At 37.4% G+C, this 26,934-nt stretch overlaps 2 protein-coding genes across 2 annotated transcripts; both read right to left on the reverse strand.

Moving 5' to 3' along the window:
• Positions 1 to 23: 23 nt before the first annotated feature.
• LOC135084161 (facilitated trehalose transporter Tret1-like) lies at positions 24 to 17,782 on the reverse strand. Its single transcript, XM_063978906.1, has 3 exons — positions 17,694 to 17,782; positions 9,788 to 9,923; positions 24 to 2,042 (listed from the first exon to the last, which is right to left on the reverse strand). Exons 1-3 carry the CDS (start codon positions 17,715 to 17,717, stop codon positions 769 to 771), a joined length of 1,434 nt encoding a protein of 477 aa, XP_063834976.1. The 5' UTR covers positions 17,718 to 17,782; the 3' UTR covers positions 24 to 768.
• Positions 17,783 to 22,976: 5,194 nt separating this feature from the next.
• Positions 22,977 to 26,687, reverse strand: LOC135084195 (facilitated trehalose transporter Tret1-2 homolog). Its single transcript, XM_063978931.1, has 3 exons — positions 26,627 to 26,687; positions 26,014 to 26,149; positions 22,977 to 24,989 (listed from the first exon to the last, which is right to left on the reverse strand). Exons 1-3 carry the CDS (start codon positions 26,648 to 26,650, stop codon positions 23,704 to 23,706), a joined length of 1,446 nt encoding a protein of 481 aa, XP_063835001.1. The 5' UTR covers positions 26,651 to 26,687; the 3' UTR covers positions 22,977 to 23,703.
• Positions 26,688 to 26,934: the final 247 nt, after the last annotated feature.

The raw sequence follows: 26,934 nt of genomic DNA on the forward strand, positions 1-26,934 counted from the left end.
GAAGAAAAGCAAAAACATACCTATTCATTTATAACACAATTTATTTATAAACCATGATACAAATATAATACGGCTTTTATAAAATAATAGCCTACTTACCTTTACAATCATGACTAATTAAAGGAAGAAAAGCAAAAACATACCTATTCATTTATAACACAATTTATTTATAAACTATGATACAAATATAATACGGCTTTTATAAAATAATAGCCTACTTACTATCACTGACTTAACTTATAATAACTCTTAAATAATAGTAGTTCTTAGGAACTATGTTTCGATTTTACATAATATAGGATTTCAGATTTCAGAATAAGTTTCTAGGAATTCTGAAAACTCGACTGAAAGTCATACTCACAGATAAACCTACAAGTCCACGACTTCTATCACTTCTATCACCTTGTTTGAAGGTTATTCTGAAACAGTATAGGTACATGGGAGTTTAGTGTTTTCAGAGCAATGCAGAGATTCTGTAGAAATAAGCCATTCAACATAATTATCATACTTAAATGATTTTTCTCTAGTCGTCGAGTCGAGGTCAATACGTTTTTTTAAGTGTGTAGGTAGGTAGGTTTGTAGTAGTGTGTATTCGCACTAAATATAGTACACAATGCACAGTTAGGACATACACACACATAAACAAAGGCACACGTTGGTATTATGATGCAAACAAATGTCCAATCAATCCGATTTATACGTAAAAAATACTAACACTAATATTATACTGGCATTGTTTTCCAACATTAAAATAAAAATCAGTCCTCTTTAGCTCATCATTTTGAGCCTAACCTCCTCATCTTCAGGGTCAGTCTTTTCATCTCTATATTTGCCATAGTTCAAATAGTCTTCGATCTCCTGCAGTGTCCTATCTTTGGTCTCTGGCAGAATGAAGTAAAGGCCTAACATGGCGACGCACATGGCTCCACCAAACACGGCGAAGGTTCCGTGGAACCCGACGCTGGCCAACAAGTATGGCGTGACTTCTAAGAACACATACAAGCCTATAGACATACTAACCCCAGACGCAGCCACCCCCGCCCCTCTATGTGCCAACGGAAATATTTCTCCCAATATCACAAACGGTATTGGAGTACACCCCAGATTTGCTAATATAAAGTAGATCACGAGCATTGTCAAAGGAATCCAAGTGTGTTCCATTGGGATAACGGATCTGCCTACCAAATACTGGTACGTACAAACGCTGAACAGCATCAAAATAGCGGATATTCCTGTTGAGAAGAGAAGAGTCCTCCGCTTCATCATCTTGACCAGCACTGAAGAGGACATGGCACTAGCGGTCACGATCAAATCAATGCTTATGGTGTAGAGGAACGACTGCTGCTTGCTGCCACTGATTTCATTGATAATGGTCGAAGCGTACGCAGGGAACGTGTGCCTTCCACACGCTTCCAGAAGGATAGCACCCAAGAAAATAATGAATGCTGGTTTTAAAAAGTCTCTCCTTCCCAATTTGTGCATGAAATCTGAAAATTTCCCCTTGAACGAATTATTTGTGGTTGTTAATCGCTCTTTTTGTGATTTTACGAGCTGGTAGTGCTCCTGTAGCTGGCTACTGCCTCTTAACCAAATGAATGCTTTTTCGCTTTCGTCGTATCTCTTTTTAGATGCTAACCACGCAGGACTCTCAGGCCACGTAGAGACGATGCATAAAGCCACAATATGAGGCACTAGTCCACAGAGGGCTACGGTTTTCCAATGGAAGAAATGGCCGAGAATGTGCATCGTAGTGTTGCCCAAACATACGGCAGCTGTCTTCAGATTTAGGAACATGCCTCTGTGTTCTGGGCTGGTGAATTCCCCGATTACAACTGCGCCCAAAGTGACGGTAGCTCCCGCTGTGATGCCTCCGAGGATTCTGCCTATCATGAGGGTTGTGATGTCCTTGGAGAAGTATATGATGATCCAGCCGGTGGTGCCTGGTAGGATGACCAGGGCATGAGCCAGTTTCCTGCCGTACCACTCCATGAGCACTGAGGAGATGAAGAAACCCAGCAAGCTGGATAGGCCCACCGAGGAAGCTGCAACAATACAAACAGAACGTTCTGTAATAAGTTTGTAACTGATAGCCAATTGATTAACAAGTAGGTACACAGTTTTTTTAGTTGGCCGTTAAAGCAGAATAAATAACATTTATCTCTTGATAAAAGTTTCGAAAGTAGGCAAACAACATGACTACCTACGTCATATTTTATATTTTTTTGGTAAATGGAAGTCATCTAGGTAGCTACGGCCGAATACTGAAACGCCATTTAAATATTTGACGGCTTCTCAAATAGTTAAGCAGCTCCTAAACTTACATTTCGCATACTCAAAACAATATCTAAGCAGTTCTCATTAAGCACCTCTCAAATTAAGTTGCACTCAAACGCCACTCAAATGAATTTTCGCATACTGAAACGCCATTCAACGCTAAGCATTACTCAAACAACTGTCAAATCGTCTTGAGCAGCTGTTAAATTTGAGAGTGCTTGCGCGGTATCTTAAATCCTATTCTTATCACAGAATAAGTAATAGTATATTCTTATACATAAATCGACCTGAATAGTGGTAAATAATGTTTGTGTCAACGTTATCATTTCTTTCGAGCCTCGAGGAAATACCTAAATCTAATCGCAGGATCTAATAGAAGGATAAGGCTGAATTCCGAGCGAGGTTCCGCGTCTCAAAAGAAACGTGTTGTTTCTGGATTCATAATTTGGAAACTCTTTGAAACCTCTTACCAAACGCCATACAACCAGTGGACCAAATACTTATTATAACCCTACGGTTCTACGCAACGGGAAGTTATGAACGTGTACTAGGTGATATCTTCCACATCGAACAGCCAACTGTGCATCGTATACTTAGTGCACAAAGTAACAACCAAAATAGCTGCTATGAAATCGCTTTACATAAACATGCCTATTTCTGAGGAATATGGGGACATCGGAAATGGGTTTAAGCTATAGCCATTGAAGTAATATTACTACGTATAGAACAGACATCGCGAACAAAATATGTGCAGTGCGGGGTGCGGGGCGGGAATTTGACGGACAGCTGTCAGTCAAATCCATGACTATCAAGTTTCATAATTTATGGCGATAAAATCTGCACCAGAAAATGTCGTACTTCACTGCTAGGATTGCGCGAATAGTGACGTTCCTGCGGTCGCCTCATCATAGACATTTTGAATCGATTGTGAAAATAAACAAATCGACTAAATTGTGTTATTTATAATTTTCATGGTGCTCAATAGCAAAAATGTTAAGCTACTTACATGATTTTCTTTTATTATATTGTGCGTTTCCTGTAATTTAATCTAAGCGCCCCTCCCTTAGACTAATATTAGCCCTCCTAGACAAGTGACAAAACATGGCAGTTGAAACGAAATCACTTCGCTCTGCCGTTTTTTGGTGTTAGTTACTTCACTCTGTGATGCGAATTTAAAATTACAACTGGCGATTCCGAATTCACAACTGAGGGGATTGTTGCTAATCGTGTTACTTGTGCTACAAGTGAGTATGGGCTTCATACTGATGCTTAAGCCTTTAATAATTTTTCTTCCCGATTAAAATCTAATGTAATCGATAATCGCCTTGAGAATCGTTAACTGGTATTTTCTAATTCGATAAAAAAATGACCCATCTCTAGTTTAAAACTGTCATCCAACAGCGCACGAAATATTATGAGTTATAGATAATGATACCATTACAGAGGCGACACTTCGTTTACGTTTAGTTTCTGCCTATTGAATTGGATACTGTAAGGAATCATCGTCATCATTTTAGCTACTGGACGTCCACTTCTGAACAAAGGCCTCCTCCAATGATTTTCACGTCGCCCAGTTGATAGTGGCCTGCACACAGCGTCTTCCTGCTATCTTTAGTCAGTCCATCTTGAGATTTTAGAAAAATTCCCACTCGTCGATAAAATTGATCATATTACTGCGCCCTAACGGGTCGGACACAGCTGGTGACCAGACACACTGTATAATTATTATAATTTTAGCCTATCTCGTGAGCTAGGTGTCAATAATTAGGGTGATTTACTAACTAACCAGTCGCATACGAACAACAGCAGTGAGATTCGAACAAGTTTGATCCATGATGCCGCACGACTATTGTGTGAGCCCACTCGTAACCCAAGCTTATTTAGCTTAACACGAGGGGCTGGACGGGACTATTAGTAATTAGTGCAATACAAATTGCTAATAATCGTTAAAAAAATATTTTTATTGCTTTATTTAACCTTCCTTTCGTATAGTAATTTATGAGTCAGTGTCAAGTCTGCGATTTTTAATCTTTGAAATTTTCGTAAAATGGCTGCCGCCGCGGTGACGCCTTGTAATTGACAAATTAAAATTAAATTAGTGTTTTAAAGTGCATAAATGTACAACATAATGGTAAAAAGTCATTCCTTGATTTTTACTTAATTATGTTTCTGGAGTTATTTGAACAGTATTTTCGTGTATAGGATGGTATATTTTCAAAAAACAAAACTGCACCCAAGCGTGTTGTCACAGCAACCGCTGGGCCCATACTAATTGAAGATCGGTCCACGGACCTGTTTGCGTGCCAGAAACAATCTCGTTGACATGTCTTCTCTAGTACGTAGTACATTATAACTCAATGGCTATAGCAGCATTTCCAAGAGTTGTTGATTTGTCAATTTGATGCTTTGTCAACAATGATAAATGTCAATTGTGGTTACGTTTCGGTCCACGATCGCCACTTAATAGATTTCAACAATAAAAAGTATCACCTTTAAAATTATTTTTTTAATTAAATAAAATTTGTTTTGTTGACAGAGCATCAAATTGACAAATCAACAACTCTTGGAAATGCTGCTATGCGATGTAAAGAAAGAAAAAATATTTATTTGGTACTAAATGATACACATTGTCCCCATATTCCTCAGAAATAGGCATGTTTATGTAAAGCGATTTTATAGCAGCTATTTTAGTTGTTACTTTGTGCACTATACAGTGTGAGTCACGTTAAAGTGTACATATGAAAATAGATAAAACTAGACCTATTTTTATCGACAAAAAAGAGGTCAAAATTTTTTTGAGATTTTTTTTTAATTTTTTATAGATTTTTTTTTCTTCCAATTACTTATTGTAAAGAAAACGTAATAACTTTTAAACTAAGCGGTATATCCTGATAAAATAAAAACAGTAATAATGCAAAATTTTGGCGTTTGTCTATTGTGTGAGTGAATTTAGGGATGCCATGTTAGCCAAAACATTTTACCCATTTATCTTAAGAAAAACATCGATGGGCAGATATGTTACTTGGAAATGTAGACTGAATTATATCGTGTCATTTGAAAAGGATTAAAGATGTTGAGGTAGACGCGAAATTTTAAAATTTTCTTACTTTGTTTGCAAGTCAGTGTCAGGTTATATGTTGATCAAAATATGATTCACGCAGTTACAAATTATCAATCTTGTGTGTACCTACGTAATCATAATCTGATGTATCATCAATATTATTATCTCTGATAGATTTTAACATACAACCTGACACTGACTTTCAAAAATATAAGAAAATTTGAATTTCGCAGTTCCACGCCCTTGGGAAGGATCAAATCTGCCTACGAAAATATATCCCATTAAAACACAGTTATTATGATAAATTATTTTATTTCTATAGTATGCGTAATAAACACCTAAAAAGTCTTAAAATTATACATTTCCCACTTTTCGGGTAATTTTCCCACGTAAATAACTGAGAACACTGGCCTTTGACGTATTATTTTGTCGGGTGATTGACGTTTGATTTTAATATTTTAATGTTTATAAAATCGGGGAAATAAGTGATTAGATTATAAATTTACCTGTGAAATGTGATTCCTTGATTTTTGTTCGTTCGATCAGAAAGGTTTTTACACAATTTCACCACGCAAGACATGTCGTATTTGTGTTTTTTTTCGCCGCGTAAATGTGTCAACTGTGTGAAGTTTGCACTCGAAGTGGTGTATCAGGGTATAAATGTGTGCGTGCCGGCCTGTACGTACAGGGTACAGGCGAGCTGGTATATCCTAATGTCACAGTATTTTGTTGATGAGAATCCGTCCGACTTTTTTTATAGGTCCATGATCTAGGTATTTCCTCGAGGCTCGAAAGAAATGATAACGATGACACACCATTGTTTACCACTATTTAGGTCGATTTAGGTATAAGAATAGGATTTAAGATACCGCGCAAGCACTCTCAAATTTAACAGCTGCTTAAGACGATTTGACAGTTGTTTGAGTAATGCTTAGCGTTGAATGGCGTTTCAGTATGCGAAAATTCATTTGAGTGGCGTTTGAGTGCAACTTAATTTGAGAGGTGCTTAAAAATTGAGAACTGCTCAGATATTGTCTTGAGTATGCGAAATAAACTTACATTTCGCATACGGAGCTTCTTAACTATTTGAGAAGCCGTCAAATATTTAAATGGCGTTTCAGTATTCGGCCGTGAGACTGCTATTTTATAAAAACTTATCTATTTACGTCTATTTGTAGAAGCATAGATTTACCTACTCGTAGTTGATTTACTTTTTATATTGCTCTTGATAAAACAATTTTATTACCTACTATGTCATCGTGCTCTCATTTACAGTTTTAGGTATAATTTAGAGAATATTTACGGTCTTTTAGGTGCTACCAGTCACGTTTACATAATGGAGAATAGTTAAGTACCTGCATATTTTGCACATTGCATCACTTACAATGAGTGGATGTTGACTTATGGGGAGCAAATGTATGATTAGGTAAGTAGGTACTTACAACTTAACTCTGACATGCCATGTTCGATACATGGCATGTCAGGGGCCATGCCATGCCCATTGAAAAATATAAAAATATCCTATACGCTAACTATAAATATTGCCAACCAGAATATAGTCTATAGATGATGCTGGAAAAAGTAAGTACGAGTAGTATGTAGTTTGTTGTTTCTAAATGAACTTCAAAAAAGACTAAGATTTTTTTTAGCCCTTTGCTAAAAAAACTTTAGTTTCATCGAGTTTAAAATTTCTAACGAAGAAATGAACAAAATAATTCCAAGATAAAAATAAAGTTGTTCATAATGTGGGCAGTCGTATTTTTTTGTTTTCTAAACTACCCACATTTTTTCGTATATTCTCCCGCTGCCTTTCGCTGCATTCTACATTAGTCTACGAACTACCGTCGCTCACTCCGGACGTCGTCTCCGGAGTCACAGCTTCTTTCTGGAAAATTCTACCGTAGAAGTTTTTATAAGTACCGTGGATCGTTATTTGCTCGTTCACCGCCATAATTGTGTGCTTTAGTGGTTTGTGCTTTGTAATGAGTCTTGTGATTATTTGCTTTAGTGTTGTGTACTTGTGAGTCTTGTGTCTATAGTGCGTGTGTAGAATGTGTGGTATCGATAGTTCGAGGCTGGTTCTTCAACAACTTCCATTATGAAGGCAGAAGAAGAGATGGGGAACCGCGATTCAAGCAGTGTGGTGAAGTGCAGAACGGGTGAGTGTTTTTTAAATTATTTTATAGCAGGACTAGCTTTCCGCCCGCGGCTTCGCCCGCGTGCAATTTTGTCTGTCACAGAAAAGCTTTATCGCGCGGCTATAAACCTCACGGAGCCCGAGCCCTTTCTAACGAATGCAAAACCGTGGAAATCGGTTCGTGCGTTCTGGAGTTATAGCGTCAGGAAGGAAAACCCGACTTATTTTTATATAGTAGATAAAGCAGCTATTTTAACAATACGAACTGAGGTTATTTGATTCATTAATCGGCCTGCCATTTTCAAGTTATTTTTATATTGACATACTTATATGGCATTCAACAATTCGCACACTTCTGTTGTTATTGCTTTATTTACCTGTTACAAATCTGTTTGAAACCGCAGATAAACGGTGTCACGATTAGTTAATCACGATTTGTGTAATTGCCCGATAAATGCCAGTCTATTGTTCAATTGTACAAGTTAAGTAATTAATAAGGGTCGCACCTTTTTTGAAATTGTAATGTTTTAGTTGTCGTGGAAAAATTAGCGGTTTCCTCATAATTTTAGCAATGCTATTTGTCTTGTCAATTTATATTTAAATACAAGTACCTACTTAGCTATCTTAGTAGCAAGGCTGTAGGTACACTATGGCCCTCATCATAAATCCTGTCTATCAAACTCAGTGTTTCTTCTTGAGCTTTGCAAATTCTAAGTAGTTAGGTAGGGAGGATTTCTATTCATTTTCATACGGACTTAACGGATAAACATAATACTTTATGGTCGACATAGCCATTATAGGTTGAAATGGAGCGTGAAGACATGGTCTCCACCAGAAAACCCATCAGCAGTAAATTCCACCTTTTATCTATTCTGAAAAATTTCCGTGCTTTTAAGCGATTTTGTGAAAAATATTATTGGCAGGTAGTTGCTAATTGCTCATAAGATAGGCCCCCTTAATTTAATTTATTGTCCGTGGTGCATAATCTTTTTCTTAAAGGTTTTAAACCTTTGTTTGTCACCTGTCATCCGCTTTACAATGGAGGGAAGTCGAACCTTAATTTCGAACTCCTCCTATGTTCTTCTGATTAATTTCGTTGCGGGTCCAATGACAGTTTAACTTTCCCCCGGGACAAACTTGACCTTCATTGGTTGGGTTTTTGTGGCGGTCAAGCTGTAGATCCTGGCGACACAGGAGTTGCAGTGGTGGGAACGAGAGGTGGGAATAGTCCCGTTATTCTGTAACATCTCCATTATCTACAGACAGCCTAGCCTTCACAGTTTTTTGGCCTACGAGACTAAAACTCACCTATTTAGTTCGCTAAATAATGGGGTCAGGATCAGGAATCAAATCAAATATTTGCGAAAATGTGGGTAAAAAAATTAAGGTGACAAAACTTGAATAAATAATAGCACATTTGAACCAGCTTTACCACCATATTCCACGTTATCTCCGTAGGTTCTCTTGTTCGTTTTAACAGTTTTCAAAACGTATTTCCAATTTGATTATGATTGTGTTGTCTACTTTTTGTACACTGGGTGTCACGAATTGACTTTACCTACTAAAATATAAATTAACTACTTAGTGGCCGCCCGCGAATTCGTACGCGTGGATCCCGTTTTATCCCCTTGTAACCATGGTAATAATGTACATTTTGACACTGGGACTTTTTGACGTTCACACTTTTTGCCACACTAACAGCCGGTCCGTATGGACATTTTGACACCTGCACATTCCAACCGTTGAGCGTTTTTTCGCATTGACTACCCACTCCCAGAATGCTCGAGTTGAATTTTGAAAAATTCCTTAGTCTTAGTGAGCACCTACGTTCTAAAAGGAACCCCCATGCAAAATTTGAGACTCCTAGCACTTGTAGTTTATGAGATTTTGTGATAAGTGACTGAGTCAGTCAGTCAGTCACGGGACTATTCCCACCTCTCGTACCCACCACTGCAACTCCTGTGTAGCCAGGATCTACAGCTTGACCGCCACAAAAACCCAACCAATGAAGGTCAAGTTTGTCCCGGGGGAAAGTTAAACTGTCATTGGATCAGCAACGAAATTAATCAGAATAACATAGGAGGAGTTCGAAATTAAGGTTCGACTTCCCTCCATTGTAAAGCGGATGACAGGTGACAAAGGTCAGTCAGTCAGTCAGTGACCTTTCGCTTTTATAGATATAGATAGATACTAAGAGAAGATTAAGGGAAGAGCCTGGATGCGGGCAGCGCAGGACCGTTCATGGTGGAAAACCTTGGGGGAGGCCTTTGTCCAGCAGTGGACGTCATTTGGCTGAAACGGAGATAGATACTAACCCAGCCATGAGGCCATGCCCAGGTCGACCTTGATGCTGGAGCTAGGGTCCTTAAGACCTGGCAGAAGGCAGGACGGGTAGCTCAACACCATGCCCTGCCCTAGCATGTTCAGGAGCACCCCGCTCACCGTCCATGCCTGAAATAAACAAATACAATTATTTATTACTCCAAATTGACTGGTTGTCCAAGGTAGGCAGCTGGGGAGACAAACGCCCGTATTAACAAACGATGCTTGCTTAAGTGAAGCAGCAATCGAACGCACAGCGCCCCTGGGTCTGCGGGTGTCTATGGGCGACGGTAATCACTTACCATCAGGTGATCCGTCTGCTCGTTTGCCTCCTGTCACATAAAAAAAAAAAGCTCTGTGTGTCACCCTGTGTGTCCACGCGCACTGTGAGACCTCATAGTAATGTTTGTGAATACTGGCGAAAGTCGCTAATAACGGTTATCGACACCAGTAAAGCTTCAACTCCACCAACGCGTGCAGATCGCGATCGTTAAGATGATAAGGATATTTATTTTATTTTATTATATTATTTTTTGTACGCGAAAAAATACTTGTAATGATCGTATTTTCGTACTTGAAATAAGTATTATGCAGGTAGTTTATAAGATAGATTGTTCTTTAATTCAAACTTAGGTGGGTCACCTTCATTAACTAGAAAAATATTCAAGACTAGCGGCCGCCCGCGACTTCCTACGTGTGGATCCCGTTTTACCCCCTTCATCTACCTTACGCGGTTTAGATTTTTTCATACAAATGTTTTTTCCCGCTAACTCCCGTTCCCGTGGGAATTTTGCAAGGGTCCGTGGCCGAGTCCCCCAGTAAAACTCAGTAAAACTCATTTATTTCTGTAAGTAGGCTTTAAAAAAGCAGGCAAGCTTTTACACGTCCCAGTATTAACCCTACCACTGCTTCAGGACAATAAATGGGCCAGTGCTGAGAAGAAGCAGCGCAAGAAACTCAGACACTATTGTCAGCCTCTTTTTCAAAGGTTTACAGGTTTTCAAAATACATAGTTATAAATATTTATGCGAGCTAGGCAGTTACGCATCCCAAACATTTTTATCTTTTAAATAATCATCGACTTTATAGTAGCCCTTTTTCATTAAGGTACTTTTAATATGTGCTTTGAATTTATGAATGGGTAGTTCTACAACAGTTTGTGGTAATTTATTAAATAATTGAATACATTTCCTTATAAATGAATTCCCAATCTTATGCAGTCTGAAATTTGGAACGGCAAGTTTATTTTTGTTTCTTGTATTAAAGTTATGCAAATCGCTCTTTTTTGTGAATTGCTCTATATTTTTGCGAACATATAAAAGGCTTTCATAAATGAACTGTGAAGCTACTGTCAGTATGTTAATTTCCTTAAAAAAATCTTTCAAGGAAAATCGGGGTCCAAGGTTATAAATGGCCCGCACTGCTCTCTTCTGCAGAACAAACACAGTTTCAATGTCCGCGGCTGAGCCCCACAACAATATGCCGTATGACATTATACTGTGAAAATAGCTAAAATATACTAGCCTTGCCGTTTCAATGTCAGTTAATTGCCTTATCTTTCTCACTGCAAAAGCAGTCGAACTGAGCCTTTTTGACAAAGTTTCAATATGAGGACCCCACTGAAGTTTAGCATCTAAAGTGATTCCCAAGAATGTTGTGGAATTTATGCTATTTAATGGTTCATTCTTCACCATTAATTGCGTGGAAACCTGCCTCACATTAGGTAAGCTAAATTTAATGCACTTAGTTTTATTTGAATTTAACAATAAGTTGTTAACAGTGAACCAATATAGAACCTGTGAGAGTGTATCATTAATATCGTCAAAATTTACTTTACCTCTATCAACTTTGAAAATGAGAGATGTGTCATCAGCAAATAACACAATATCACCACAAAATATAACAGAAGGTAAACTCATGTATGTACCTCGCTTTGCATACCTCTCTCGCTCGCACGCTCGGCCGTCGCGCTAGGGTTGGCTTGTCATGTGTTGCGTTTATTTCGTTATGATAGAAAAATGTTAAATAAAAAGACAATAACAGATATCCACGTACCTATACTTATTTATATTTAGTACGTTATTATAGTAATAGATTGCAAACAAATACACGAGAAGGAAGTAGTATTTAGTTGAGTGGTTGACACTATTATCTAACTATAATATTATAAATGCGATAGTTTGGATGTCTGGATGTTTGTTGCTCTTTCACGCAAAAACTACAGAACGGATTTTGATGTAACTTTACAGTATTATTGTTTACAACCCTGAATAACATATAGGCTATAATTTATGACGATCTGTGACAAACTAAATTTCACGCGGGTGAAGCCGCGGGCAAAAGCTAGTTATCCAATAATTCCTAAAACCTCTCTAAAACAATTCGATATTCCTAATAATTGAGTTGGCTTTCAATTTCAATTGAAATTCAAATAAATAACTTACTTACCTCCCCGAATCAACTGGTAATTTACAAAAATGAAAATTCGGTATTTAATGATGAGTTTAAGCAACCAAATACCGAACAATTATAATACGACTTTTTCTATTCACTCATTTTCGTCAATTTCGCAAAACAAAATAATATCACAGGCGGTTATCCGGCACGTGACTCAAGCGAACCACAGCGAACGTGTGGCGAACGTCTGTCGCGCCACGTCGCGCTCGCATTCGTCCAAGACAGTCTTGCTAGAGCGGTGTCTGTCTATGTGTGCGTGGCTCGAGCGCGTTTAGTATGGAGTTTGTCTTCTGTTATATTTTGTGATATCACACAGATCTTTTACAAAGTAAGGAAGGTCATTAATATGTATAAATTAGAAATAGCAAAGGTCCTAATATTGATCCCTGCGGCACACCCATAGTAAGAGGTGCTCCAGAAGACTCAGTTCCGTTAATACAAACTTTTTGTTTTCTGCCTGTGAGATACGAGTTCAACAGATCAAGTGACTTATTCGATACACCATAATGTCGCAATTTGTTTAGTAAGGTTAATTTGTTTAAAAGTGTTCGACGCACCCGTGGTGGACGCCCCCGATTTAAATAAATTTAATATCATATTTTTTTCGGCTTTTGCACTAAGTACAGTCGACGAAAAAAGTTTCACAAGCGAATTATTATACTAAACTATGCATGTTTGACGCTACATATTTATACAATCTGGGAGCAAAATTTTAACCCCAAACCAACAGTAGTAAGAAACAAAAAACTTTTGTAGGAATTATTTTCATTTTATTAGATTCATTTTTGTGTTTAATTCTACTGGCCTAATATATATTTATTCGTTTATAAACATTTTTGTGCCTGACTGTACATTTGATTAAAAATTGCTTCAAATCGAATTTAACTGACCGGGGGCGTCGACCACGGGTGCGTCGAACTCTGGGGGACTCGGCCACGGACCCTTTTGCAATATCCTGTTGTAACTAAGCTTTAAGTTTACTAAGATACCTGCATGCCTTTCAAGCGTCCTAACCTGCCCAGGAGTATGAAGAATAATTGTGCCAAGTTTCGTTAAAATCCGTCGAGTAGTTTTTGTTTCTATAAGGAACATATACAGACAGACAAAAATTTTACTGATTGCATTTTTGGCATCAGTATCGATCACTAATCACCCCCTAATAGTTATTTTGAAAATATATTTCATGTACAGAATTGACCTCTCTACAGATTTATTATAAGTATAGATAGATAGATAACCCAGAATAACATAGGCTATATTTTATGACGCTCTGTGATAAAATACATTTTACGTGGGTGAAGCCGCGAGCAAAAGCTGTAGTTTCTTAGTAATATAATTGTAACAATATTTACTGTCATTGTATACCTAATTATGGAAATCGTAAAAAAAAGAAGTGAAAACATTCTTTTTTCTGTGGAAAACTGTATTTTGATGCAAATAAGGTGCCGTTTTATTAGATTGACGTCACTAATTTTAGGTGATATGTAGATGAGTATGTCTCGCTAGGTCTAATACCTACTCAACCCAGACACAAATTTTATTGTTATGACTGCTATATCTACTTACTTAAAACCTCACCAACGTTGTAATTAAGTAGGTATTAGAATAAATTTATTATAGATACTAGCGGCCGCCCGCGACTTCGTACGCGTGGATCCCGTTTTACCCCCTTCATCTATCTTACGCGGTTTAGATTTTTTCATACAAAGTTTTTTCCCGCTAACTCCCGTTCCCGTGGGAATTTCGCAATATCCTGTTGTAACTAAGCTTTTAGTTTACTAAGATACCTGCATGCCAAATTCCAAGCGTCTAAATTAAGCGGTTTAGATTTTTCATACAAAAGGATTTTCCCGCCAATTACCTACCGTTTCCGTGGGAATTTTGCAATATCCTGTTGTAACTAAGCTTTTAGTTTACTAAGATACCTGCATGCCAAATTTCAAGCGTCTAAATTAAGCGGTATAGATTTTTCATACAAAATGATTTTCCCGTTAATTCCCGTTCCTGTGGGAATTTCTAAGTATACTATAACCTGCCCAAGAGTACGAAGAATAATTGTACCAAGTTTCGTTAAAATCCGTCGTGTAGTTTTTGTTTCTATAAGGAACATACAGACGGACAGACAGACAGACAGACAAAAATTTTACTGATTGCATTTTTAGCATCAGTATCGATCACTTATCACCCCCTGATAGTTATTTTGAAAATATATTTCATGTGCAGAATTGACATCTCTACAGATTTATTATAAGTATAGATACTAGCGGCCGCCCGCGACTTCGTACGCGTGGATCCCGTTTTACCCCCTTCATCTATCTTACGCGGTTTAGATTTTTTCATTCAAATGTTTTTTCCCGCTAACTCCCGTTCCCGTGGGAATTTCGGGAATTCCTTTCTTAGTGCACCTCTACGGTACCTAAGCTACGTCCCTTCCAAATTTCAAGTGCCTACGTTTAGCCGTTTAGGCTGTGCATTGATATGTCAGTGAGTCAGTCATACAAATGTTTTTTCCCGCTAACTCCCGTTTCCGTGGGAATTTTGCAATATCCTGTTGTAACTAAGCTTTAAGTTTACTAAGGTACCTGCATGCCAAATTTTAAGCGTCTATCTTACGCGGTTTAGATATTTTCATACAAATGTTTTTTCCCGCTCCCGTTCCCGTGGGAATTTTGCAATATCCTGTTGTAACTAAGCTTTAAGTTTACTAAAGTACCTGCATGCCAAATTTCAAGCGTAATACGGCGATACTTAACATAAAAAAGTTATTTTGTACCTACTTTAGAAGGCTCTACATATTTTATTAATTTACTAGCGGCCGCCCGCGACTTCGTACGCGTGGATCCCGTTTTACCACCTTGATCTATCTTACGCGGTTTAGATTTTTTCATGCAAATGTTTTTTCCCGCTAACTCCCGTTCCCGTGAGAATTTTGCAATATCCTGTTGTAACTAAGCTTTAAGTTTACTAAAGTACCTGCATGCCAAATTTCAAGCGTAATACGGCGATACTTAACATAAAAAAGTTATTTTGTACCTACTTTAGAAGGCTCTACATATTTTATTAATTTACTAGCGGCCGCCCGCGACTTCGTACGCGTGGATCCCGTTTTACCACCTTGATCTATCTTACGCGGTTTAGATTTTTTCATGCAAATGTTTTTTCCCGCTAACTCCCGTTCCCGTGAGAATTTTGCAATATCCTGTTGTAACTAAGCTTTAAGTTTACTAAGGTACCTGCATGCCAAATTTCAAGCGTCTAACTTAAGCGGTTTAGATTTTTTATACAAAAGGATTTTGCCGCTAATTCCCGTTCCCGTGGGAATTTCGGGAATTCCTTGTTGTAACTAAGCTTTAAGTTTACTAAGGTACCTATATTAGGGTGGTCCTTATTTTTCGACTTTTGAATTCTCCCCGGGGCACTTTCTCATTCGATTATATACCTCTAAATATGAAATTAGCTTTTTTGTTTTTTTTTTTTGTTAAGATTTAGAGGTCGCTACCAGCTGTCAAAATATTTACAAAAAGCTTTGAAGATCTTATATCATGGTTTCATAAATGTTTTATTTAAGTGTTTATATCACATTTTAGGTACAAATGAACATCGCATAGATAGAATAGACAATCGCTTCTTGTCCCCTTCTCCCCTCAACCCCTCTTCTGTACCGACCATGGTACCGACGCGTCGAGATACTAACAAGTAAACTCTTATATCTTAAAAATAATTGATTCAAATAATGTACATTGTACATAATATCTTAGTTCATAGCAACAACAATAATTTTGTGATATTTTTATTTGGCTTTGGCTAAAAATAAACGAATCTAACAAATACAGATTTTGTGTTTTTACTTAAAATTCAAACCTTGGTAGCGACCCCTAAATGTCTTTTGAAAATTAAAAAAAAATAATAATGAAAGACTTTCATATGGTATACAGGGTGTTAGGTAAATGGGTATATGAGCCGACACTAGCCCATGTTAACATAGTCATATAAATGGTATGGTGAAGCCAGAAATTTGATATCATCACTTAATTTTTTTAAATTTTCATACAAAATAAATTTTATAAAATCCGATTTGTATGAAAATTAAAATAATTAAAATGAAGATATCAATTTTCTGGCTTCACCATACCATTTATATGACCATGTTAACATGGGCTAGTGTCGGCTCATATACCCATTTACCTAACACCCTGTATATTGAAATTACGTGGTGCCCCGCAAAATATATAAAAAAAAAAATTTTTCCTAGGAATAAGGACCACCCTAACCTATATGTCAAATTACAAGCGTCTAACTTAAGCGGTTTAGATTTTTCATACGAAATGATTTACACCCCCTGATAGTTAGGTATTTTGAAAATATATTTCATGTACAGAATTGACCTCTCTACAGATTTAAGGAAGGAAGGATTATTAAATAAATAATTAAATAAATAAATAAATATCCTTGGACATTTTACACTGCGCTTCTAGTCCCAAACTAAGCAAAGCTTGTACTATGGGTACTAGACAACGGATATCAACATAAATGTACTTAAATACTTTTTTTTTTGTAAATACATACATATTATACATAGAAAACACCCAGTCCAATACAAACAAATATGTTCATGCACACAAATGTTTGTACTGTGCGGGAATCGAACCCGCAACCTCCGGAATAGTAGTCCGTTTCGAACCACTACACCAAACGGCCGACTAAATTATTGTCATTATTTAAACTATTATAACGGTTTTAACGATGTCTGCTTTGCAGTGTTTATTAAAAAAAATTGTTTTTATTGCATTCACTCCTCAGTATTTATTTAAGAAGGTCAGCCTGTTGACAATATTGTTGTACCTAGCTAGCATATTGTTAACTACGAGTGAAGGTTCGATAATATTTATTGGTCGTGCTTTTACTCTTTTATTTAAGCTCACACATTTTTTTAAATTTAATATTACAAATGTTTAGTTCTTCATATTATTTTAAAGGGTAAGAGGTAGGACATCCCAAGGAAATAATTATAGTTGTTTTTCGATCGACAACGCTGAACGAAAATTGCATAAAATTGGAGTGTGTACAGTGTACAAACTCAAATATTTTTTCTCAGTAGAGAGGCTTTTAAGCCCCCAGCTTTTTAAATCTAGTGGTTTCCTGTTTTGAGACAAATAAATACTTTCTATTCTATTTTCTGCTTCAGTGCGAATTTTGTTCACACAATTTTGTTTAATATAAAATGAATAAATCCAACCATAAATTGCCAACCCTTAAAAGGGCCAAACTAAAAAAATCTACACAAATTCAGCACATTTTTCCACTCTTTTTCACAACATTTCACACCAGTAACTTCACAAACCAAAAAAAAAAAAACAACAATTAGTTTCTCGACTGCATTACTTAGCGATGCGTTAAGAAGGCATGTTGATTTTTTTTAAGGCAAAACAAATAAAAAAATACCTGTTTAACAAAAGGAGCGACCATTATCAAAGTGCGCAGCGATCTGCGCCCACTCGCGGATCGGTATTGTGGCAGAAATTATCATTATCATTAAACTAGCTAATAAACTGTAGTAAGTGTTTTTAATTGTCGCAAGATTTGTTTTTTTCCCGGAAGGCGTCGAGTTGGAATTAAACTTTTTTTAAATTACTGCGTTTTTATCGGCTCTATAGAATGGTGAGCTGAATTGAACGTGAATCGCTGTGAGTCCAAGGTTTGAGTTCTGATCGGGCCAATTGAAAACTTTATTTCTTATCATAACCTGCCTGTGTTATAGGATGGGTTCTCGATACTGTCAGACTGTTTTGGTACTTCATTACACGAAATAATCAATTCATGCTGTTTGTTTCCTTAATAAAGAAAAATAAATCTTCTATTATTATAAATATATAAAAGGAGAAACTGACTGACTGACATAATTATGACATATCCATAGCTGGGCATTAACTCGTTAATCCGTTAATCGTTAATTAGCGAAGTTAACATTTCTATTAACGGATTAACTTTTAAGTTAACGGACTCGTTAACTTCCGTTAAATTATCCTAAGTCCGTTCATCGTTAATCCAGTACCTACTATAAATTTACCAAAAAGATACAGCAGGCACGCTGAAAAACGCTAGAAAAACGCGTTCTGACAAGTACGTTCGGGCTTCCAGAACTTCCAGAACCCAAAACAACAGTTTTTGTAACCAGATCACTAACGACACTAACTTGTTAGTATGTGTGTGGGTGGGACAACTCTTGCAACTGAATTTAAGACCAGTTTTCCTTAAACGATTGAGCTGAAATTTGGTATAGGTACTTATGTAAGTACGATGACAATGCAATGTTATGGTACCATTGAGCTGGTCTGATGATGGAGTCATGAGGTGGCCATAGGAACTCCTAAATGAAACGGCGGCATCGCATCGAATTTGGGTTCGTTGGATTTGTCTTTTCGAGCACTTTTATACCAGATGATGTCCAGGGTCCTGATGATGGAGTCAGGAGGTGGCCATAGAAATTCCTAAACGAAACGGTGGAAACTTATCGAGTTTGGGTTTGCTGGATTTGTCTTTTCGAGCACTTTGGTGCTAAATTGTATTGTAATTAAATCAAGGCTCTGAGATTGAGATACAACTAAAAAGTGTAAAATAAAATTATAATAATTAAAAAACTTTTTTAAAACCAAGCTTTTTTTCTGAAATGCTGTTGTACTAAAACGAAAAAAATAATTTTGTAGGTACTTATGCAAGGTTCACATAATTTCGAAAGCTTGTAGCACAATCATAAAAGAGGAATAAATTCCATGCGCGATACAAGTTTTCGAAATTATTTGAACCTTGCATACAATAATTTTTTTCGTTTTATTATTATGTGTTAACGGATTAATCTCAGTATACTCTTTTAAGTTCAACTCATGTAAGGCAACTTCGTTCCTCCAACAAACTTCTTCTTTCTACCCCATCCCACCGCACTGGTTTCCTCTCTAATTCATTCCTTCTCCAATCTATTCGCCTTTGGAACGCTCTTCCCGAGAACATTAGGCAGGCTCCCAGCAAGTTTGTGTTTAAATACTCTGTGCGCAAGCATTTCCTTGAACGTATCTCGTCGTCTTGATCTCTCTTAAACCTTCTCGTTATCCACCTTATATTATGTATATGTATGTATTTATGTAGGTATATATTTTGAATATATTATAATATTTTATGTATTATATTAGTATAAGTTTTTTTTTGTATTTGTACTATTTTGCACCGCCTACTTAAATTCTCTGTTTTGTCTAATTTTCTGGTTAGCTGGAAGAGAATGCCACATGGCATTAAGCTCGCCTGTTGTACCACTGTTTTTATGTGTGCAATAAAGATTTTAAATAAATAAAATAAATAACGATTAACGTTAACTTGCGTTAAATCTTGCGAAATGTAATGTTTTAACGTTTAACGAAGTTAATTTTTTTATTAACGGTTTAACGATTAACGAAGTTAACTATTTGATTAACGGTGCCCAGCTATGGACATATCGACGCACAGCCTAAACGGCTAAACGTAGGCACTTGAAATTTGGAAGGGACGTAGCTTAGGTACCGTAGAGGTGCACTTAGAAAGGAATTCCCGAAATTCCCACGGGAACGGGAATTAGCGGCAAAATCCTTTTGTATGAAAAATCTAAACCGCTTAAGTTAAACGATTGAAATTTGGCATGCAGGTACCTTAGTAAACTTAAAGCTTAGTTACAACAGGATATTGCAAAATTCTCACGGGAACGGGAGTTAGCGGGAAAAAACATTTGCATAAAAAAATCTAAACCGCGTAAGATAGATGAAGGTGGTAAAACGGGATCCCCGCGTACGAAGTCGCGGGCGGCCGCTAGTAAATTAATAAAATATGTAGAGCCTTCTAAAGTAGGTACCAAATAACTTTTTTATGTTAAGTATCGCCGTATTAGAGACTATAAATACTCGTATTTACCTGTCCCTTAACTATAATATACTTACACGTGGGTAGAACACCAATTTGAAAGGACATTCACATACAAATAAAACCTATTATATTATATAATTGCTCAATAATGAATAATAAATAAATAAATAAATAAATAAATAAATAAATAAATAAATAAATAAATAAATAAATAATAACTACACGTCACTTTAAACTGGTGTTCGTGTTTTTTGTTAGGCAGTCACCGACGAGAAAGTCACTATTTTTATGACTTCGTGCATGTTCACTTAATTAATACAATTTATATTTACATAGTAACACCTACGATAGACTCGTCACAGAAATTAAAATTATCAATTTTTGCCCGACCGGGAATCGAACTGGGGACCTCTCGCTCGGCATAGTAGTCCGTTTCGAACCTCTACCACCAAAGGGCCGACATATTATGGCCGTTATAACGGCTATAATAATTTTAATGTATATGAGTCCCGTTATCCCCTCGTGGTAATCTTGGAGTCTTCCAGTGACTTGGCCCACTTTTAGTTGGCCCACGGGCCAAGTCGCTTACGAGTGCTTAGTAGTGACTGAGTTTCTTGCGCTGCTTCTTCTCAGCACTGGCCCATTTATTGTCCCGAAGCAGTGGTAGGGTTAATACTGGGACGTGTAAAAGTGCTTTTTAAAAGCCTATTTGCAAAAATAAATGAGTTTTTTATGAGTGGGTTCACCACAATTAGTCGAGTGGCGGCGGGGATCGAACCCGCGTTCCTCGAATCTGACTCGACACACTGACAACATTTAATGGGCTACGTCGTATTAATGTTACTAGCTTTCCGCCCGCGGCTTCGCCCGCGTGGAATTTTGTCTGTCACAGAAAAACTTTATCACGCGCGTCCCTGTTTCAAAAACCGGGATAAAAACTATCCTATGTCCTTTGCCGGGACTCAAATTATCTCTATGCCAAATTTCATCAAAATCGGTTCAGTGGTTTAGGCGTGAAAGCGAGACAGACAGACAGACAGAGTTACTTTCGCATTTATAATATTAATAAAGAAGTATAAATTGTTGATCTGATTCTGAATCATTTATCATAATCATTATTCACATTAATTCTCCTTTTCTTGATTGACTGGAACAACAATCGAACCTTGGGTACTTACCAACACCACGCCACTTCTCCCGCTCTATGGAGCTGTTCGTATCATATCAGAATGTAAAAACTAATATTTACACGGAAAATAATACTGTTATTGTTACTAATAACTTGATAAAGATCTATTTGTCTTCCTAGCTAAGATATTTGTTGCGACAATGATTATCTGGATAATATTTTAAAAGGATTTTCTAATCTTTCAGATGTGATGTCTTTTTGATATTTTTTAGAAAATGTGTAAGGCTGGGTTGCACAATCTTACTTTAACTGTAACAAATGTCGAAAGTCTGTCAAACACCATACAAAAATTACCGGTTAGTGTCATTTACGTTTAAAGTAAGTATCTAAGATGTGAGAGCCCCACATAACTCATTGGCTCCCCCGGGCTGGTGAGTATGCAGTTTCATGAATTTTCCAGTCGAAAAAAAAAAGGTACCTAAGATGTGTAACCCAGCCAGTTTATGAGGTGTTCAGTCTCGGGCAAAGTAATAAAATAGAGTATACGACTGCACAATTTTATTAAGATTAAAATTATTTACTTTTGTTTTGACATTGAATAATATTATTCTTTCGAGGCAGTTTACTAATTACTTACTCTTCTTTCGTTCGTTCGTTCCTTCGTTTCAGCCGAATGACGTCCACAGCTGGACAAATGCCTCCCCTAAGAATTTCCACAAAGACCGGTCCTGCGCCGCCCGTCGGTCCATCAAAAGGGAGGTCGAATATAATTATGGATGGTACTTGGTAGAAATAATAAAGCCTATCTACATATTTGAAGGTTGACTAGTGAGCAGTAAGGTAAGTACTTATTTACTTTTAATTTTGCACTTTTTACTCATTTAAATAAATTGCTGTGTGATTGCTATTATAATGACGTCATCTGTGTGGGTGGCCTTACCAGCAATTGTTTACACCATTTCCAAGGGTTTTTGTGTTATTTATTTATTTTTAAGGTTCCGTATTAAGGGTTTCGTTCCGTTCCGTTGTAATATACCTGTGATTGTGATCGCTGAAAATAATATCTGTTTTTAAGTATCCCTTTTTGCCTTTAAATGCCCAGGACCCTCAGTAGGCTAAAGTGGTAAGTAATTGGTTCAACTACATTAACGTTTAGTCCGCATTATAAATTGCAGGACTGCCAGATGTTGATTAAACAATCTTTCATTAAAAAGTAAACTTAATCAAAAGGAAACAAAGATACGTCTTTGTTCCCTTTCCTTTGTTTGCAATAAGATTTTGCAAAAAAAACAGTTGACCCAATAAAATGAATGAATAAAATTAATTATTTTAAAGCATTTTAGATAACAAACTAATTTAATGCATGATTAATATTCTATGAAGTTACCTAACATGAAGGTAATGAACTTTGGGAATTTTAAACGAAGGTGCATTTATTTACAACCCGATCGAGTTAACTGCGCTGCGCACCTGGCTGCCGTGACGTCACATCGGGCGGGGCGAACGCGGGGAGGTGTGCGGGTGAGTGTAAGTTGTGGTGTAAGGGAGAGTCACATTCCAGCGAGGTGCGCAGTGAGCTTGATCGGATTATAATGTTTTCTTGTTTAGGAGGTATTCACACGGGTAAAGTAATAAAACACACTATTAAACGACTACAAAATTTTATTTTAATTAAAATTATGTAAATTATAAAATATTCTTTTGACGTTGAATAAACTATAACAAATATTGGAGACAGTTTACTACAAAATTATAACTTTAGATTAGAATAAAGTCTCACAATGCAACAAATGACTAGGCAATGGTCTTGGAAAAATATTTCGAAATAGGATTTCATCCTATGCTTGGTTAATTACCTAATTACTAGAATAAAAGTAATGTAAACAGGCGTTGGTAAATCCACATAAAAAAAGATTGAATAAGTTGTTAAAGCTTAGGTACATTAAACAATCTGATTCGCACATTATTATTTATAGTTCACATTATGATGCGCAATAGGTATTAGCTGCTGTACCCATTGAATTACATATTTAGCACGCAAATACAAAGTGGACCGACGATCTTATAAGCAGGAAGGCGCTGGATGCAGGCCGCTACCAACCGGGCAGTATAGAAATCATTGGGCGAGGCCTATGTTCAGCAGTGGCCGTCCTCGTCCTGTAGTTGAAATGATGATGATGATTTTCAGATTCAGACTAGCTTTCCGCCCGCGGTTTCGCCCGCGTACAATTTTGTCTGTCACAGAAAAGCTTTATCGCGCGGCTATAAACCTCACGGAGCCCGAGACCTTTCCAATGAATGCAAAACCGTGGAAATCGGTTCTTGCGTTCTGGAGTTATAGCGTCAGGAAGGAAAACCCGACTTATTTTTATATGTATAGTAGATTTAAGGGATTTCGCTGCTCTAAATATTTTCGTATAATTTCCCTTTTCGTTGATTTCACTGCTTTGTTTCAGTTAAGATCATTTTCTTAGTTTCTACATCGTCCTCATCAATATCATCAAATCTACCAGTTTTGAAATAATTTTCAATTTCGAGTAAAGTTCTATCCTTCGTTTCAGGCAATACAAAGTAAAGAATAGTTAGACACACCGATGACATGGCGGCAAAAACTGCAAATGTACCGTAAACTTTTACGGACTGCATCAAATATGGAGTTACCGATAAACCAAATTGAAGAAGAAGCGCTATCGTAATTCCTGAGACACTAGACCCCACACTTCTGTGCTCCAAGGGCAAGAGTTCCCCTAACAAAGCCATAGGTATCGGAGCACTGCCCTGATTTACTAAAATGAAGTACAAAACGAATATTGTAATGGGCACCCAAGACCTTTCCTTAGATATTATGCCCTCAGCACTAAGATATAGATAGACACATAATAATAAAACTACAATAACAGATGCAAAACCAGTTGTGAACAGCACGAGTCTTCGCCTCATCAGTTTGACTACAATTGAAGAAATGGTAGCACTCAAGGCGATGATAATATCTATAATTAGATTGTAGTAGAAAGCCTCTTCCTTATTTCCAGCAATTTGGTTAATAATATCCGCAGCATACGCCGGAAAAATATGGCGTCCGCTGAATTCAAGCAGGATAAAGCCGACGGTCAAAATAAATATGGGCTTATAAAAGTCTTTCCTTCCAAATTTCTTGAAGAAGTCCAAAACCAATCGACAGACTTTCTTCTTTTTTTGCTCGGTCTGATTTCGTTGTGTTTTGATCAAGTCCGAGATCTCTCTTCTAGAATGGTCGCTATCACCTCGCAGGAACAAAAAAGCGTCTTTGCTTTTGTTAAATTTCTTTTTGGAAGCGAGCCAAGCGGGGCTCTCCACCCATGTGCAGATGATGGCAAAGGATATGATGTAGGGCGCTGTGCACATCAGCGCGAGTGTTCTCCAGTGGTAGAAGTGGCCGAGAGCGTGGACAATGGCGCTACCAGTGCAGAGTGAGGCAGTTTTGAGATTGAGGAACATGCCTCTGTTCTGTGGGCTAGAGAATTCTCCGATGACGACGGAGCCTAGAGATACGTTGCCACCGCCGGTGAATCCCCCGAGGAGCCTGCCCAGGAGGAGCAGGTAGAAGTCGTTGGCGAAGTAGATACAGAGCAAGCCAAGAACGCCGGGCACTTGCATGATCAGACACGTCACGCGCCGGCCCCAGGCGTGCATGAGCCAGGAGCTGACGATGTAGCCAGGTATTGAGGAGAAGCCTATACATGACGCTGCAAAAATTAAAAATATGGTTAGGTGTGTGTGGTTTTACTTCTAGAGATTAGATAGTACGCGGCGCTAGCAATTGAAGCACAGCGGATAATAATTACGTCTAAAAATCAGAATCTAGACCTGAAGATCGATCGATCGATACGTTTTCAGACGAAAATTGTTTACTGGTATACCTAAGCCCTATAACCCTGTGTAGGGCAAGTTACTTCTTCAGACCGCGGGAAGCATTTCAGGGCCATTATGGAAATCCTTGAGAGAGGCCATTTTACTTTTACAGAAGATTATATTTTTATAGGTATTAGAGTAGCATAATGTTGGTTGTCGTAAATAAGTATTGTCCGAGTCATGAATATTTTGTCAGTTTCATGTCTTTTATATTTGATTCGTTCTACAAAAATATCTTGATTGGACATTCCTATTGCTGTCGCAAACATTCATTGATACGCTCACAAAAACTTTTACACGAGGTATTGTCAATTTTTAGATTATGTGTTATTTCAAATACATCATTGAGTTTGTGTTGGTGCTAGTAGAAAGAAATTGACAATTTTTCAGGTAAAAAAACTGAAGAACCCTGGCACGGCACTGAAAGAGCGGTTTCGAGCTCCGTCTGATCCCAATCCTTGAATTTAGTCCAGATTGTCGTAGAATTTTTACTTTTATCCGTCATCCAATTTCTACTAGGTTTCTAAAACCGTATTTTGACGGATTCCAAATCGGATCGGACGTAATGCGAAACCTCTCGATATGTTTCTAATAACGGGTCAGTCTAATAAAGTAATTATTGACCCGTCTACTGTCCAGAGTGGGGAATGTAAGCCAAATCCTTTATTTACCTTTGGTAATTCAAGATGGCCATACTTTTCAGTGAAGAAGACCAAATGACCGGTCATTTGGTCAGTATGAGAAGTAGTAGTAGTAGTAAACTAAGTTCTTCACTGATAAATATACTGATAAGGATCAAAAGTTGGCCAGTCCGACACCTTCATCGTTAGTCTATGGTTGCTCTATTATGTTACTTACATATCCAAGAGGCGGCGTTGAGATCAAGCTTGATGGGGGAGTCTGGTGCCCTGAGGGCAGGCAGCAGGGAGGAGGGATACCCCATGCCCATGCCCAGGGCTATCATGTTGAAGTGCACTGCTGACACGTGCCATAGCTGAAAAGTAAATGCAACATGTATTTTTTGTTATCTTTAACGAAGAAGCTGGAGCTTGCATCTCACCTGATGGAAAGTGATCAACAGGCCGAAGGTGGAAGCGAAATCTCAAAGCAAAATTTAAACCATCCCTGCACTCCGACAAACATTTCAAAAACAAAATTAGTTAAATCGGCCAGACTATTCTTGAGTTTTAGCAAGACTAAAGAACAGCCATCTTTATACGTTTAATAAAATATTTACATGAAAAAAAAAGTACTGAAACTGTGGTTTAAGGTTTTAAATTAATACGCTAAAGTTAAAAAGTAAAGCTACACATTTTAAACAAAGAACGGGCAGCAGCTCCAAGCTCCAACTCGCCTGCCAAGCGTGGGGATTACGGCAAAACCTTCCACTAAATGGAGGAGGCTCATAGTCTAGCAGTGGACTGTAAAGGGATGTTGTTGATGATGATGATGACGCTAACCTTACGCTTACCTGTCTCAAAAATGCTGTCAGCATTTCTGGGCTGATCGACTACATACTGACACTGATCGATGAAAATAACTTTTAAGTAAGTTATGTTACAATAATGTATGTGCATAAGTACAAAAACTTTTTATGTTTTATGGCCTGTATTTAGAAACGAAGAAATGAAAACAATTTAGTTTTTGCAAACCAAACTTTGCCACGCTGATTTCTTTTCCAAAAAAAAAACGTTAAAAAAATACAAAATTATTACAAAAAAAAAAGGAAAAGTAACAAAATCATCATCATCATCATTTCAGCCACAAGACGTCCACTGC

The sequence above is a fragment of the Ostrinia nubilalis genome, chromosome 25 (assembly GCF_963855985.1).
Source record: "Ostrinia nubilalis chromosome 25, ilOstNubi1.1, whole genome shotgun sequence".
In the NCBI taxonomy this organism is placed as follows: Eukaryota; Metazoa; Arthropoda; class Insecta; order Lepidoptera; family Crambidae; genus Ostrinia; species Ostrinia nubilalis.